Source organism: Amblyomma maculatum, chromosome 5 (genome assembly GCF_055883805.1).
Source record: "Amblyomma maculatum isolate TAMU_Amacu chromosome 5, ASM5588380v1, whole genome shotgun sequence".
NCBI classification, from domain to species: Eukaryota; Metazoa; Arthropoda; class Arachnida; order Ixodida; family Ixodidae; genus Amblyomma; species Amblyomma maculatum.
Window position 1 is genome coordinate 8,269,075 of NC_139348.1, and position 14,179 is coordinate 8,283,253.

Genomic DNA, 14,179 nt, shown 5'->3' on the forward strand with positions numbered 1-14,179 from the left:
GAATGGCATAACATTAAACTCATAAAGGCCATCTGGCGTTACAAAGGCTGTTTTTTTCTTATCCGCAGGGTCCATTGGAATTTGCCAGTAGCCAGATCTGAGATCAAGACAAGAAAAATAGGACGCACAAGAGAGGCAGTCGAGGGCATCGTCTATGCGAGGAAGAGGATAGACATCCTTTTTCGTAACAGAATTTAGACGCCGATAATCGACGCAGAATTGTCACGAACCGTCTTTCTTACGTACAAGAATAACAGGGGCAGCCCAGGGGCTAGATGGCTCTTGTATCACCTTCTTCCGTAGCATGTCCTCCACTTGCTCATGAATGACTTTGCGCAAGGATGGGGACACGCGATATGGCTTTTGACGAATGGGACGAGTCGAACCAGTGTCGATGCTATGATGGGTCCGATGTGCAGGGCGAGAGGTTGGTCCATCTGTTTGAGAAAAGTCAAACATAGGCGAAAAAGGTAGAAGAATATCCACAAGAGTACGGCGTTGAGGTGAGCTGAGATCGGCGCTTATCATGCGGAAGATCGAAGTTTTATCAGCAGGCAGAGGTACGGTGGCACTCGTAGCATCTGTGACCAAAGAAACGACGTGGGGCGCATCGGGTCCACAGGAGGCAAGCTTCAATCCCGTTGGTAAAACTGCGGGCTCGGACGATGGATTGATGGTCCGTAACGAGGCACTACCGTGATGCACGGAGATCATACAGTGAGGGATAATTACATTTTTCTTCAGGCATGCTGAGTGAACTGGGTGCACCACGGCCTGGAATGAAACCTTCTCAAGAAGTGGAACGGATACGGGGAGGAACATGGCAGACAAGGGTGGAACTACGGTGTCTTCCGTAATACTAAAAACTGTTTCTTCATCACGGCCACTTTCAAAAAGTGTCGGCAGATGCGAGCCATCAAAATGAACCTCTTGACTTCGGCAGTCCATGGTAGCGCCACAAAACTTCAAGAAGTCCATTCCTAAAATGATGTCATGCGCAGAGTGGGGTAAGGCTACGAATTCGGCTTGAAGACTTGCACCACCCACAGACACTTGCGCACTACACACACCCAGTGGTCGCAACGCCTCTCCCCTCACACCACAAAACGTTGAAGCACGGTCATATTCAAACATCACTTTGCGTCCTAACAAGCGCCTAAACTGATTACTCATCACAGACACAGTCGCACCCGTATCTACCAAAGCTAATGTACACACACCATCAATGAACACACGAATTTTGTTTTTGAGCATTGCAGTTGGAGGGATGTTGGCACACAGCACATTTCCAGCGGCCTCACCCCCATCGGTCGCGCTGGTTAGTTTTCCTGCTGAGGCGACACGGAGCGCCACCGCGCTGATGGAGAACGACGCGCACGGAAGGCGGGTGGAGGAGTAACACTTCTATCAGATGCAGGGGAGTGGTCGCGGAGATTCTCGTTATGGATGTTGCGGTAATACCTACGCTGAGTATTTGATTGTTGAAAAACGGGACTGCATTGCCGATTGTTGGGTACTGTTGGAAGCGCCGGACGGTTATAGTGAGGTGGGAACCTACTGCGGCAGTATCTGGCGATGTGACCTTCGACGCCGCAGCGGTAGCATATCGGTGGGGAAGGTATAAAATGCTGTTGTGGATACGAGCCAGGCACAGCAGGGCGCATCGTAGGTCTGGCTGAATGCTCACACTGCACAGGAATCCTTGTATATCGAATAGAATATCTAGGTGCACTTGAGGTGACATCATACCTTGGGGCTTCAAGCATCGACGCAGTCGGGTTGGCAAAATGCATTGGCGGGTAGTCAATAGAAGCTGCAATTTCAGGAGCTTGAGAGAAATGCTGCACTTGAATCCCTTGTGGTGGTGAAGCCGGCCGTCCAGAGGCCCTCTGGACAGAAACCTCAGCAGATTCATGCAGGGCAAGCGTGTTCACCCGTAGAAGTTCTTCGCGCACGATTTGCCGGATAGTTGACGGAAGATCTAGTTGGGCATGGTCATCAAGACTGGCCTCGGTAGGCACGTTGGCCAGCCGCCCAAATTTTGGCGCAATACGACGTGTTTTAAAAGCTTGAAACGCGCGGATGTGTCTAATGACATCGGAGACAGTGTCAAGGCTGTCTTTGGCGATTAAGAAGTTGTACACGTCCGCCGCGATACCCTTCAAAATGTGACCGACTCTGTCTTCCTCGGGCATGTTGGAATTGACACATTTGCATAACTTGAGGATCTCTTCTGTGTAAGTCGTACAAGTTTCATCGGGCAATTGAGCTCTTTGTGCAAGGGTCTGCTCAGCCCGCTTTTTGCTGGGAACAGAGTCGCCAAAACGCAGTTTTAACTCGGTGGCGAACCGTTCCCAAGTCGTTAAGTTATCCTCGTTATTCTCAAACCAGATCATAGCCGTGTGAGTGAGAAAGAAAACGACGTTTGTTAGCATGGTAAGAGGGTCCCACCGGTTGTACCGACTAACTCGTTGATAATGAAGTAGCCACTTCTCAACGTCCTCACCTTCTTCTCCGGCAAAAGGTCGCGGTTCCCGGTAAGGCTGGGACGGAATTGGGTTAGAGTGGGCAGGCATGCCGCCAGCCTGGCTTGCAGCGTCGCGGCTTGCATGGTTTGTGTCGGTGTGGTCCATAATGGTCGTGAGCGGTGGCAGTCCAGCGATGCGGCGACTACGTCGAAGCTCCAGTTGGTCTTGCAGCGCTGTAGGTAGGGATCGAGGGGATCGTACGGAGCACCTTCCATCAGGTTGTTACGATGAAATAAGAAGGGGTGTTTATTTACAGTGCTGATGTAGCGGAACAAGATGAAGACTACTAGCGCCCAGAAACCAACGCTTCTTCTTCCTCTTCTGCCACACCATCACCATCCTTCATCGTCGTCATTAGCGTGACAATATATAGTGGCTGCACAGCAACCATAGTTCTGCGTAAAGAAAGTAACAAAATTCCTATAAAGAAAGGCAAGGAGACAAAATCTCTCCAATACTATTCACAGCTTGCTTAGAGGAAGTATTCAGAGACTTGGAATGGGAGCAGTTAGGGATAAGGGTAGATGGAGAATACCTCAGTAATCTGCGATTTGCTGATGACATTGCCTTGCTAAGCAACTCGGGGGACGAACTGCAAATAATGATTGATTACCTAGACAGGAAAAGTAGAAAGGTAGGCTTGAAAATCAATATGCAGAAGACTAAGGTAATGTTCAACAGCCTCGGGAAGGAACAGCAGTTTGCATTAGGTAGCGAAATGCTGGAAGTAGTGGACGAATATGTCTACTTAGGACAGGTAGTAACCGCAGATCCGGACCATGAAAAGGAAATAACAAGAAGAATAAGATTGGGATGAAGCGCATTTGGCAAGCACTCGCAGATTATGACTAGCAGCTTACCGGTATCGCTCAAGAGGAAAGTATACAACAGTTGCATCTTGCCTGTACTCACCTATGGGGCTGAAACGTGGAGGCTAACCAAGAGAGTTCTACTTAAGTTGAGGACAACCCAGAGGGCTATGGAACGAAAAATGGTAGGGGTAACATTAAGAGATAGAAAGCGTGCAGAGTGGGTCAGAGAAATAACTCAAGTTACAGACATTCTAGTGGAAATTAAGAAGAAGAAATGGACATGGGCAGGACATGTAGTGCGAAGAGAGGATAACCGATGGTCGCTTAGGGTAACAAACTGGATTCCAAGGGAAGGAAAGCGTAGCAGGGGGCGGCAGAAAGTTAGGAGTGCGGATGAGGTTAAGAAGTTTGCAGGGGTCGAGTGGATGCAGCTAGCACAGAACCGGGTTAATTGAAGAAATATGGGAGAGGCCTTCGCCCTGCAGTGGGTATAATCAGGCTGATGATGACAGAACTCCTCGGCTACCTTGATTATCTTGTCCATTTTAGTAATGGCATTGTATGCCTCGTCCCTCAGTGCATTCATCTGATTTTTGCCTAAGCCAAATTTCCTCTTTACCACTTTCAGGCTACAGCCGTTCTTTACAGCATGCTCAATTTTCCCCATGTTATACTTCCTTATGTCGGCCACCTTGCGCCTATTAATTAGCTTTGATATCTCTGCCAGCTCTATCTGGTCTGTTGGGTTGGAGGCTTTCATACTTTGGCGTTTCCTAATCAAATCTTTCGTCTCCTTAGACAGTTTACCGGTATCCTCTCTACAGTTGTACGCCTACTTCTACTGTGCACTCAGAAACAATATCTCTGAAATCATTGTCCATTGCTTTTAGGCTACGGTCAGCTTCCTCGTTTAGCACTGAGTATCTGTTCTGCAGCGAAAGCCTGGATTCTCCTAGTTTTCCCCTTGGCCGTAATTCGTTGATGGACTTCTTCCTGACTAGTCTGTTCCATTCCCTCTTCAAATCCAGATAAAATTGAGACCTTACCATCCTGTGGTCACTGCATCACACTTGTCTGCTTATCTCTGCATCCTGCACAATTCTCGGGTTAGAACACAGTATGAAGTCAATTTCATTTTCAGTCTTCCCGTTAGGGCTTTTCCATGTCCACTTCCGGTTATTTTGTTCAACAAACTTACACCTCCCTACTGCTTTTCCTTAACCCAAGGCCATACGCACCCACTGCCTGGTTCGTACAACTGAACACTTCGTCTAAGTGGCGTTCGTTCAAGTGGTATTCTACTGTATTTATGTGACTAAACGAGAATATTTACTTTGCTCAAAGCAGCATATACACAAATATTTACTTTCTTGCTAGCCACCAAGATATGCAATTTTATTCACAACCTAAATAAACGCATCGTTAACCCTAGAGCTAAATAGTTACTAGCAATAACAAAATTAATATTTTGATGTTTATCTTTTTGGAGAACATTTTTTTATTTGTTTTGTGTGTTTTTGAGTTCTGCAAACATGAGTGGGCTTGTTGCAGAAGGGGTGGGCTGCAATACGAAGGGAAGTGTCAGTGTGGCTGCTCTTTTATTGGTATCAAATAAGAATGTATTCTAACATGTAAAACGAATGCCTTTACAGCCTGCTAAAAATGTCCTTTTTTAGATTGCATGTTTGGGTTCTGCCTGGATAAATATGGCAGAGAAAGATCTTTCTGTCATGGGGTGTGAACTGTATTTTGTGCAGAAAGCCAGAGGCTGTCGAACATGTGTTTATAGATTGTTGTGATTGAGTTTTTTGGGGGAAATATCCTACAGTGAACTTTGCTCAAAGATGTCCCTTTAAACCCCCATGGAATTTGGTTCTCTGGTGTTGAAAATTACAACAGTGTTCTGTAAGATACGATAATGCTATTAAGCTTGCATAGTGCATGGAAGCGCCGAATGGCTGTTCGCCTGAACTTATCAATGTATTTTAAAAAGTGATCAGTTGAATGTTTGATAATTAGGGGTATTGTATGTAAACTAGCTCTAGGCCAGCCTGTAGTGTTTGTGAAAAGGCAACAGTGACAAGAAGGTTGTTTTGCTAGAGCTTTTAAGGCTCTTAAATCTGTGCAGCTCTCCTTTAGTACATGCATTTTATCCTGTACATGGCGTACCCACGACAATCGCCCCATCTGTTTTACTTATTCTCGCGTTGGCCACATTTCCCGTCACTGCCGTAGCCGCTGGTACACGCCATCTCGCCAGTACACCTACGTCGACCGCCGGGGAGACTATGCCCCTCGCTATTCCTCACCTCGCCCCGGCCAGACCCGTGCTGACCCCGGTTCCACTGTCCGTGCTGCCAATCGTTCACCATCCCCGCAAACATGACGTTCGCGTTCTCCTCTTCCTCGCCGCAGTTTGTCACCGTCCCATTCTGGCCACTTACCGGAAAACTAGCCAATGCAGCTCCCGGAGGTGACGCTGCATTTATGACCCGGGCCGAAAACCTCTGCTGACCCCTGCCCTACAAAATAACCGTATCGTTGTCATTGTGGATGGAGTTCCCGTTTCTGCTCTAATTGATTCAGGCGCCCAACTGTCCGTTCTCAGCTCCTCATTTCGCCGTCGCCTCAAGAAAGTCCTTACGCCTGCCGTCTCGTCCACAGTTCGCGTCGCCAATGGCAGCCCTGCTGCCGTGGTTGGCATGTGTACGGCGCGAGTTACAATTGCTGACCGTCATGCCCCAGTGTTGTTCACCGTCCTACATGAGTGCCCCCACGACGTTATCCTTGGCATTGACTTTTTAACAGCCCACTCTGCCCTTATTGACTGTTCTACCGGCCTACTTCGCTGGGACCTTCCGTTCTGCTCTGAAGACCCCTCCTGCTCACCTCGCCTTCGATCAGCACAGCTCAGCCGCCTTCCTCCTGAAACTGCCGTTTACATCCCTATGTCGCCATTCCCACCCGTCCCGGACGGTGACTATCTCGCGCGTCCTATCACTGATGTCATGCTGCCGCGGCACGTCTCCTTCCTCATCTTATTGTGCACATCTCTCAGAACAGGCACCACTCTCCCTGTCCTAACTTGAGCTTGTCAAATCAAGTTCTGCCCAAGGGAATTTCACTCGCTGCGCTGTCCCCGATGACCGACTGTGCCATATCAGCCCTGACTACGGATCATTCAAGTGCCGTCCCTGCAACCACTCCCTCATCCTCCACATCGCGCCCTGATCCTCTTACCAGCATGATTGCAGCTGATCTCCAACCTGATTTCGCCACTGAGTTACACAAGCTTTTGCTCACTTACAGTGACCTTTTTGACTTCGGAACCCGTCCATTGGGTCAAACTACAGTTGTCAGCCACCGCATTGACACCGGAGACGCCAGTCCTATTCACAGACGGCCCTATCGTGTTTCGCTTGCCGAGCGACGCGTCCTTCAAACGGAGGTCCAGAAGATGTTAGCGAATGACGTAATCCAGCCTTCTAGTAGCCCCTGGGCATCCCCTGTCGTGTTGGTCAAAAAGAAGGATAACAGTTGGAGATTCTGCGTTGACTACCGCCATTTGAACAAGATAACCAAAAAAGATGTGTATCCTCTTCCGCGTATTGACGACGTGCTTCATAGTTTGCACGGAGCCAGATACTTTTCGTCCATCGACTTTCGTTCCGGTTACTGGCAGATCTCCGTCGACGAGAGAGACCGTGAAAAGACAGCATTCGTCACCCCTGCCTCTATCAATTTAAAGTCATGCCTTTTGACCTTTGCAATGCCCCAGCAACCTTCGAACGCATGATGGACTCTTTGCTCAGAAGCTTCAAGTGGACCACCTGCTTGTGTTATCTTGACGACGTAATTGTTTTCTCCTCTACGTTTGACAGCCATCTCCTTTCTACAATCCTTTCGCTTTTTCACCGCGCCGGACTTCAACTAAACTCCTAGAAGTGCAGCTTCGGTCACCGAGAAATCAAAGTCACTTGGTTAATGCTTCCGGCGTTCAGCCTGACAAGATTCGTGCCGTCAGAGATTTTCCCACTCCGCGATCATCCAGCGATGTTCGAAGTTTTATTGGTCTATGTTCATATTTCCGAAGATTCGTCCCGAACTTCGCAGCCCTTGCTCGTCCTCTCACCGGCCTCCTCAAGAAAGACGTTTCATTCTGTTGGGGGCCTGAACAAGCTGCAGCTTTCTCAGAACTTATTGCTGCTCTCACAACTCCACCCGTCTTGGCCGATTTCAACCCCTCCGCCAATACTGAACTCCGCACCGGCGCAAGTGGCCATGGCATAGGAGCTATACTTGCTCAACAACAATACGGCCGTAAAAGGGTGATTGCGTATGCCAGCCGCCTCCTCTCAACGCCCGAACAAAATTATTCTATCACAGAGCGAGAGTGCCTGGCGCTTGTCTGGGGTATTACGAAATTCCGCCCTTATTTGTTTGGTCGCCCTTTTACTGTTGTAACAGACCATCATGCCTTGTGTTGGCTTTCCTCTCTCAAAGACCCTACTGGTCGTTTGGGGCGGTGGGCGCTACAATTACAAGAATATACCTTTTCCGTCGTCTACAAGTCCGGCCGGCTTCACCAAGATGCAGACTGCTTGTCCCGCCATCCCGTCGACTCCCCAAGTCCTACAGACTCTGACGATGACGCATGTGTCTTGTCTGTCTCGGCCTTTTCTAACATTTCAGACCAACAGCACTTAGACCCTTCGCTGCATTTCATTATCCTCCGTCTTACCTCCGACCACCCTGATCCATCTCTCGTCTTATTTGTGCTCCACGAGAACACCCTATACCGACGTAATATGCGACCAGATGGCACAGACCTTTTGCTCGTCGTTCCCCAACACCTGCGTTTCATCATCCTTGAACAGTTTCATGATGCTCCCACGGCTGGCCACCTGGGTGTATCTCGCACATATGACAGCCTGCGCCGACGTTTCTACTGGCCGGGACTCTACCGCTCTGTCCAGAAGTACGTTGCCGCATGTGAACTGTGTCAACGTCGGAAGAAGCCCACAATTTTGCCTTCAGGTCATTTGCAGCCAATCCCCATACCGACTGACCCGTTTTCCCGTGTAGGCGTTGACTTTCTTGGCCCATTCCCAGTTTCCGCCTCCGGGAAGAAATGGATCGCCATCGCCACCGATTACGCTACTCAGTACGCTATTACCCGAGCCATTCCGGCCAGCTGCACCACGGACGTTGCTGACTTACTTCTAGAAAACGTAATCCTTCATCATGGTGCCCGTCGTGAACTACTAACTGACCGCGGCCGTTGCTTCCTGTCGCGAGTGGTTGACGACATTCTCCGTTCGTGCTCCGTCCGCCACAAATTCACCACCGCCTATTACCCCCAGACCAACGGCGTCACGGAACGTCTAAACCGTACCTTCACAGACATGCTGGTTATCTATGTGTCTGCCGACCACCGCAATTGGGACTTTCATCTCCCTTTTGTGACGTTCGCCTACAATTCCTCTGTCCATTCTACCGCTGGATACTCCCCATTTTATTTATTATTTGGCCGACACCCGTTACTGCCCTTCGACACCTCCCTACCCGCGGCAGACGCCACCAGTACTTACGCCAGTGATGCCGTTGCCCGCGCTCAAGATGCCCGCCGGATAGCTCGTGCCAGGCTCTCTGCATCCCAAGATTCTCAAAAGTTCCGGTACGACAGCCGCCACCGTGATATCCACTACACTACTGGATCTCTCGTCTTGCTGTGGCTCTCGTGCCGTCGAGTAGGCTTGTGTGAAAACCTTTTACCCTGTTACATAGGCCCTTACCGTGTTTTGCGCCCCGTGACCGACGTGACATACGAAGTTGAATCTGTGCTACCGAAGTCCTCGTCCACAGCACCAACCTCTGAAATAGCGCATGTGTCCCGTCTTAAGCCCTATTATGCACGTTCTATTTCGCCAACGTAGACCGCACCGGGACTATGCTTTTCCCGAGGGGGGGGGGGGGGGTAGTGTTACTTAGCGGTATTAGCTAGTCGTACTGAGGATGAAGAAGTGCGACAGACTCCGAGAAGACGACGACGCTGACGGTTGTGAAATCGGTGCTCTGATCAACGTTAAATGTGCGGACAGCTTTCGGACTGTAGACCTTCCACGTAACAATATGATGGCTTGAAACGAAAGCATCTAGAAAATCGAGCACGCTTGTAGCTCGAATAACACGATCTGCCGGGTCCATTAGTATCAGATCGCGTGGTCGAGCATACGTGGGCCAAACGAAAGGCTCAGAGAATATAGCTGCAACTGTCGCCAGATTAATGCAACGGGAAATATGGCGCCACACTGCACTACATTCAAACATTTTACACATTATTGCCATGAGTCTGCCGTTCTGCTAAAACCGAGGTACCAGGGAGCTGTGGGAGGCTTACTGCCTCGAACCTAGAAAGGAAGGGCACGTGTAAGCAAACAAGCAGTGAAGACATCCAAACAAGGGCAATGATTCTTGGAAAGAAGTAAAAAACGGTCTGTCGGCTAAAACGTGACGCGAAATTCCAGTAGATATGATAGGATCCTTGCTGACTGTTTTTTGGGAGGTTTTGTATATTGCAATAAAAATTAAGATGATAGTTTACGCACCTGTGTCTAGTGTAGGCTCCTGTACGCGGTGTCCACGTGTTTCAAAAGCGCAACGATGTTTGACCACGTGAATTACCCAAATTGAAACCCTTTTGATGAAAAGGGTTCGCTGAGGGTGCTAGCTTCCTGGTCAGAGTGCAGTATGTCCAAAGATGGATGGATGGACGGAATATAGGAGCGTCCCGTTTGAAACGGGGTGGTAGCAGTAGCTATCATGCTCATTTTTCTCCCTATATCTTAATTATTGTTTTAGATTGGTTAACTATACCATCGTTCTATTTATTGAATTTTTGTTTCTACATTACTAACATTATGTCACTTCTCTGCTTTTAAGTCACCAATCTTCCCGTAGTTTTCTGCTAGCTTCCACCGCAGGCTTATTCACCCGGCCACTGGTATCTCTAAATACCAGAGCATCGGGAAGAGTGACTGCGCCTGCATCGACTTCCAAAAGTGGCCAGCAGTTCTGCCCTCTTGCGGTCGAACAGGGCAGTCGACCTACTAATTGAGTGTTTTTTATCTTTCAATACCCCCCTCAGCAGCCAACATCAAATGCAGAACAGAAAAGAAGTCGGCAAAAGCATGCACTGGGACATATTCCGCCGGCCGAGAGGACCTTCCCGCTCGCGTCTGTCGCCCTCCTCGCGGCGGCATAACGCTCGCCCATCGGCGATTTGTTGGCGTGCCCTGTTTACCCCGCCCAGTGGGCCGAGCCGAGGCGCTTATAAAAGCTGGCTGGCCCGGAAACGAGCTTGTACGTACAAAGCCAGCCCCACGAGCAGCCATGAACACCCTTGTGAGTCCACTGCGCTTCGCGCCAGAACGGCCGACGTTCATGTTAGCTCGTAACTGCGGCTTTCGAGCAGCTTTAGATGGACAAGCGCAACTGTCTGGGCGACAAGCTCGGACTTGATGTGTTGCGGTGCACAACACTCAATTAGCTGTTAACTGCCTTTATGATATCAAGAAAATTATTGCTCTTGCAAAGATGTTTTTCACCTGTTAGGAGGGGTGCGAGGCCACGAAATAGCTTCGTACATGATGTAGTCCGCACAAAGGAACATGGCTCTTCTGTAAATCAAATGAGACTACGTTATACTAGAGTGCTGATGCTTCACAGCGCATAAATATTCGATACAACAAAATAGATTCTGTTACGCGCCTCTGGGGACAGGAAATGATTGGTGGCACTTTTGTGAATCCTATTGCTTCTTTGCAGACTCTCGTCGCTTTCTTCGGCCTCGTTGCCATCGCTTTCGGTGGCTACGCCGCCGCCCCCGTGGCCGTTGGATACGATCTCGGCTACGGCCACGGCTACGGTGGCTACGGACATGGGTACGGTGGATACGGCAGCTATGGCTATGGACACGGACCCTTCGCCATCACCACCGTCACCAAGACTGCCCACGTGGCCCCAGCTCGCGGTGAGTCGACACGTGACAGATGGACTCACTAGTGAAGAGAATTAGTATAATAAGTTCGTTCAAATGGAACTTATGCTGTTTTTCTCTCTTCAATTAGAGGCCCCATTGTCAAGGTAATTTATTAGGGCCAAAAACGAGCAGATCCCCACCTGAAAATAAGCAAGATAATACAATGGAGCGCATTTACAGACAAAGAGGATGAATAGCAGCATCTCTCGACAGAAAAGTGTGAGATAACATTACGTCACCGGCGCTAACTTTTATGTCCGAAAAACGGGGACTAACGAATAAGGCTCCGTGTAAATTTGAGAGAATTCAGAGAACAAAAAATATATTGTGCACCGTTACCAGACAGGTGGCGTGCAGAGTCTGTATACGAAAGCCAGCAGGACTAAGATGTGTGCTGCTTCACGACGATCGTAGTTGGTAACATTCAGCTAATGTAGGTTTTTTTTTGTGTGTGTTCGAGAGGCTATCATTTTATTGTGAACATGCGACGCTCCCATTTTCCAGATTTGCGCAGAAAAAGTGCAAAACATTGCTTGACAAGTGAATATCGCTTTATTGCCACAGCTTCCGTAAACGACAGTCTGTCTTATAATAGCATCACAGACAGTCTGAAAGTAGCACTTCCTGAACTTTTGATTGGTAGGTTCTGTTTCTTCACTGCTAGAAAAAAAGCGCAGCCCTGTTAAGTTACCATAGGGGGAGAGTCCAGACGTAATTCTCATGGCTGTTGCTTAAAAGTACGCTAATATGGGCCCGCGATACTCCTAGAAAGCGTATTCCTATTTAATCGCATGCTATCTTGAGCGAAATCACATGTCTGCGCATGTAACTGAAAACATGTCGTGATTTGCAGCTGTGGCTGTTGGCTATGGTCACGGCTTCGGCTACGGACACGGCTATGGTCTCGGGTACGGACACGGTGGTTACGCCCTCGGCGGTGTTGTCAAGGCCGTTGGTGTCGGTTACGGCCATGGATTTGGCTATGGCCATGGTTATGGCTATCACGGCTGAATGCGGAGAAGGTAATATGGGAATATGTGAGACTGGTGCACGTTTGGTTTCACTTCCTTTTCACGGCGTGATCACTCATCGGAACAATAAAATTGCCAGAGGAGCGGCAGATGCCGGGACAGTCGTGGCCAAGGGTTTTAAAATATGTTCCGATTGTCGCTGTGTTTTCAAAGGTGCTTGCGAAGCCCTCAACTTGTGGCTTTTGGTTTGCCTGATGATGAATTTCAAATAAAAGCCAACTCGCAAAAATCACTCTAATTCCTCGAAATAAAGTGTTCTCTTTTCTACGATCCTGACTCGTTGGTTCGGTCGCGACGATGAGAGCGCATGTTCCAGACATGTCTGTCCCGCCTTCAAGTTGAAGAAACTGCGGGTGCTTGAAATTGGTCCGGAAAGAGCCCGTTTTTAATTTTTCCCTTCCCACTTCTTTCAAATCCTGACCATGGATCCCCATTTTCGATGAGGGCGAAAAGCGAAGCATGCTTGTAGTTTGCGATGTCAGTGCACGTTATCGAAATTCTCGGACTGACTCGCTTTGGGGTGTGAAACACTATCAAAAAAGCCAACTTTACCTCATAAAACTGGGGATTTGCATATCTATAGAACTGAGGCATCTGACACACCCTTCTATACCACAGACAATGTTATTATTCTCTGTTTTTCGAATGTTTTTCGCGATTCCAATCTCTTGCCTAGGCCAGTGACGAAAAACGTGGGAGGACGCCAAAGTTATAATGTTACAGGGCTGCTTCCCACTAGCTTAATGCCACGCACGCACAATAAGCGACTTACGCATTTCTTTTTTGTTTTGGTGGAGAAGGAAAGATAATAATACCGCGACTCTAATCAACTAGTCCGTATTGTAATGTACGCATATTGTAAACGCCTACAAGGCCTCATTGCGTGAATTACTTTCGTTCGTGGCACTCAGAATCAGCTAAACTGGAAAGGGAAACCTTCAGAAGGGTCATGCCCGGTGTTAGGTAACCTGTTTTTATCTCAACTTGACAAGACGGTTGTCAGTCGTCTTGACGGTATGTGTTGAATATCTTTAGATTTGTTGATGGTTTCTTGTTAGCAGTGACTCTGGCTCATTACAGTCAAAGGCTGTAAACATTTCAACCATCATGAAGTAATCCACTCGCTTTAACCACTGAATTGCCAGTGAATGACTCTATCAGGCTTTTAGACCTTAACATCACCTTCCATCCTAATTGGATTTGCTAAGCCTCGTAGTAACAAACCTGCATTGCCGCATCATTCTGCAAATTCAAATTTCGTAGAAAGAGCCGTCGTCAACATGTGTTTTGAGAACTCCCTCAGAAAATCGCGTACGTACACGTTTCAAGGAAATATCCACAAGGCTAGGTACGATGTCTGTCGCCGAGAAGCTTCTTGGAAAACCAAATGGAGATCAACAGCCTCCGTTGCTCGATGGAAGAAAGCGTTGCATTGTAACGCCATACATGCACAAGATTTCCCATAATCTAAAAAGAATTGGACGCCGGGCAAATACGACCGTCGCATTTTCGGCTCCGAAGAAACTCGCCTCATTGTGCAAGATTTAAAAAAACAACAGGAATGAAGCACGTGCTTCCCAACTCATCATCATATGTGATTTCCATTGAAGATGTCCTGTATAAGATACCTTTATCATGTTGGGGCCACTACATCGGAAAGACAGGGAGATGCTTAAATAAGCGAGGAACGTGACGGTAAGAACGAGAAAGGGAGTTCATTTCTTGGCTACATTCTTTCATGCAAATCGAGAACGTGCAAGCCATTTT

General features: G+C 48.3%; 1 protein-coding gene across 1 annotated transcript; it reads left to right on the forward strand.

Annotated features, from left to right (window-relative positions):
- The first annotated feature begins 10,732 nt into the window (after positions 1–10,732).
- On the forward strand, positions 10,733–12,563 carry LOC146187725 (uncharacterized). The gene is made up of 3 exons (XM_084603044.1): positions 10,733–10,744; positions 11,168–11,372; positions 12,235–12,563. The coding sequence occupies exons 1-3, from the start codon at positions 10,733–10,735 to the stop codon at positions 12,390–12,392; spliced, it is 375 nt and encodes a 124-aa protein (XP_084459170.1). The 3' UTR covers positions 12,393–12,563.
- The last annotated feature ends 1,616 nt before the right edge of the window (positions 12,564–14,179 follow it).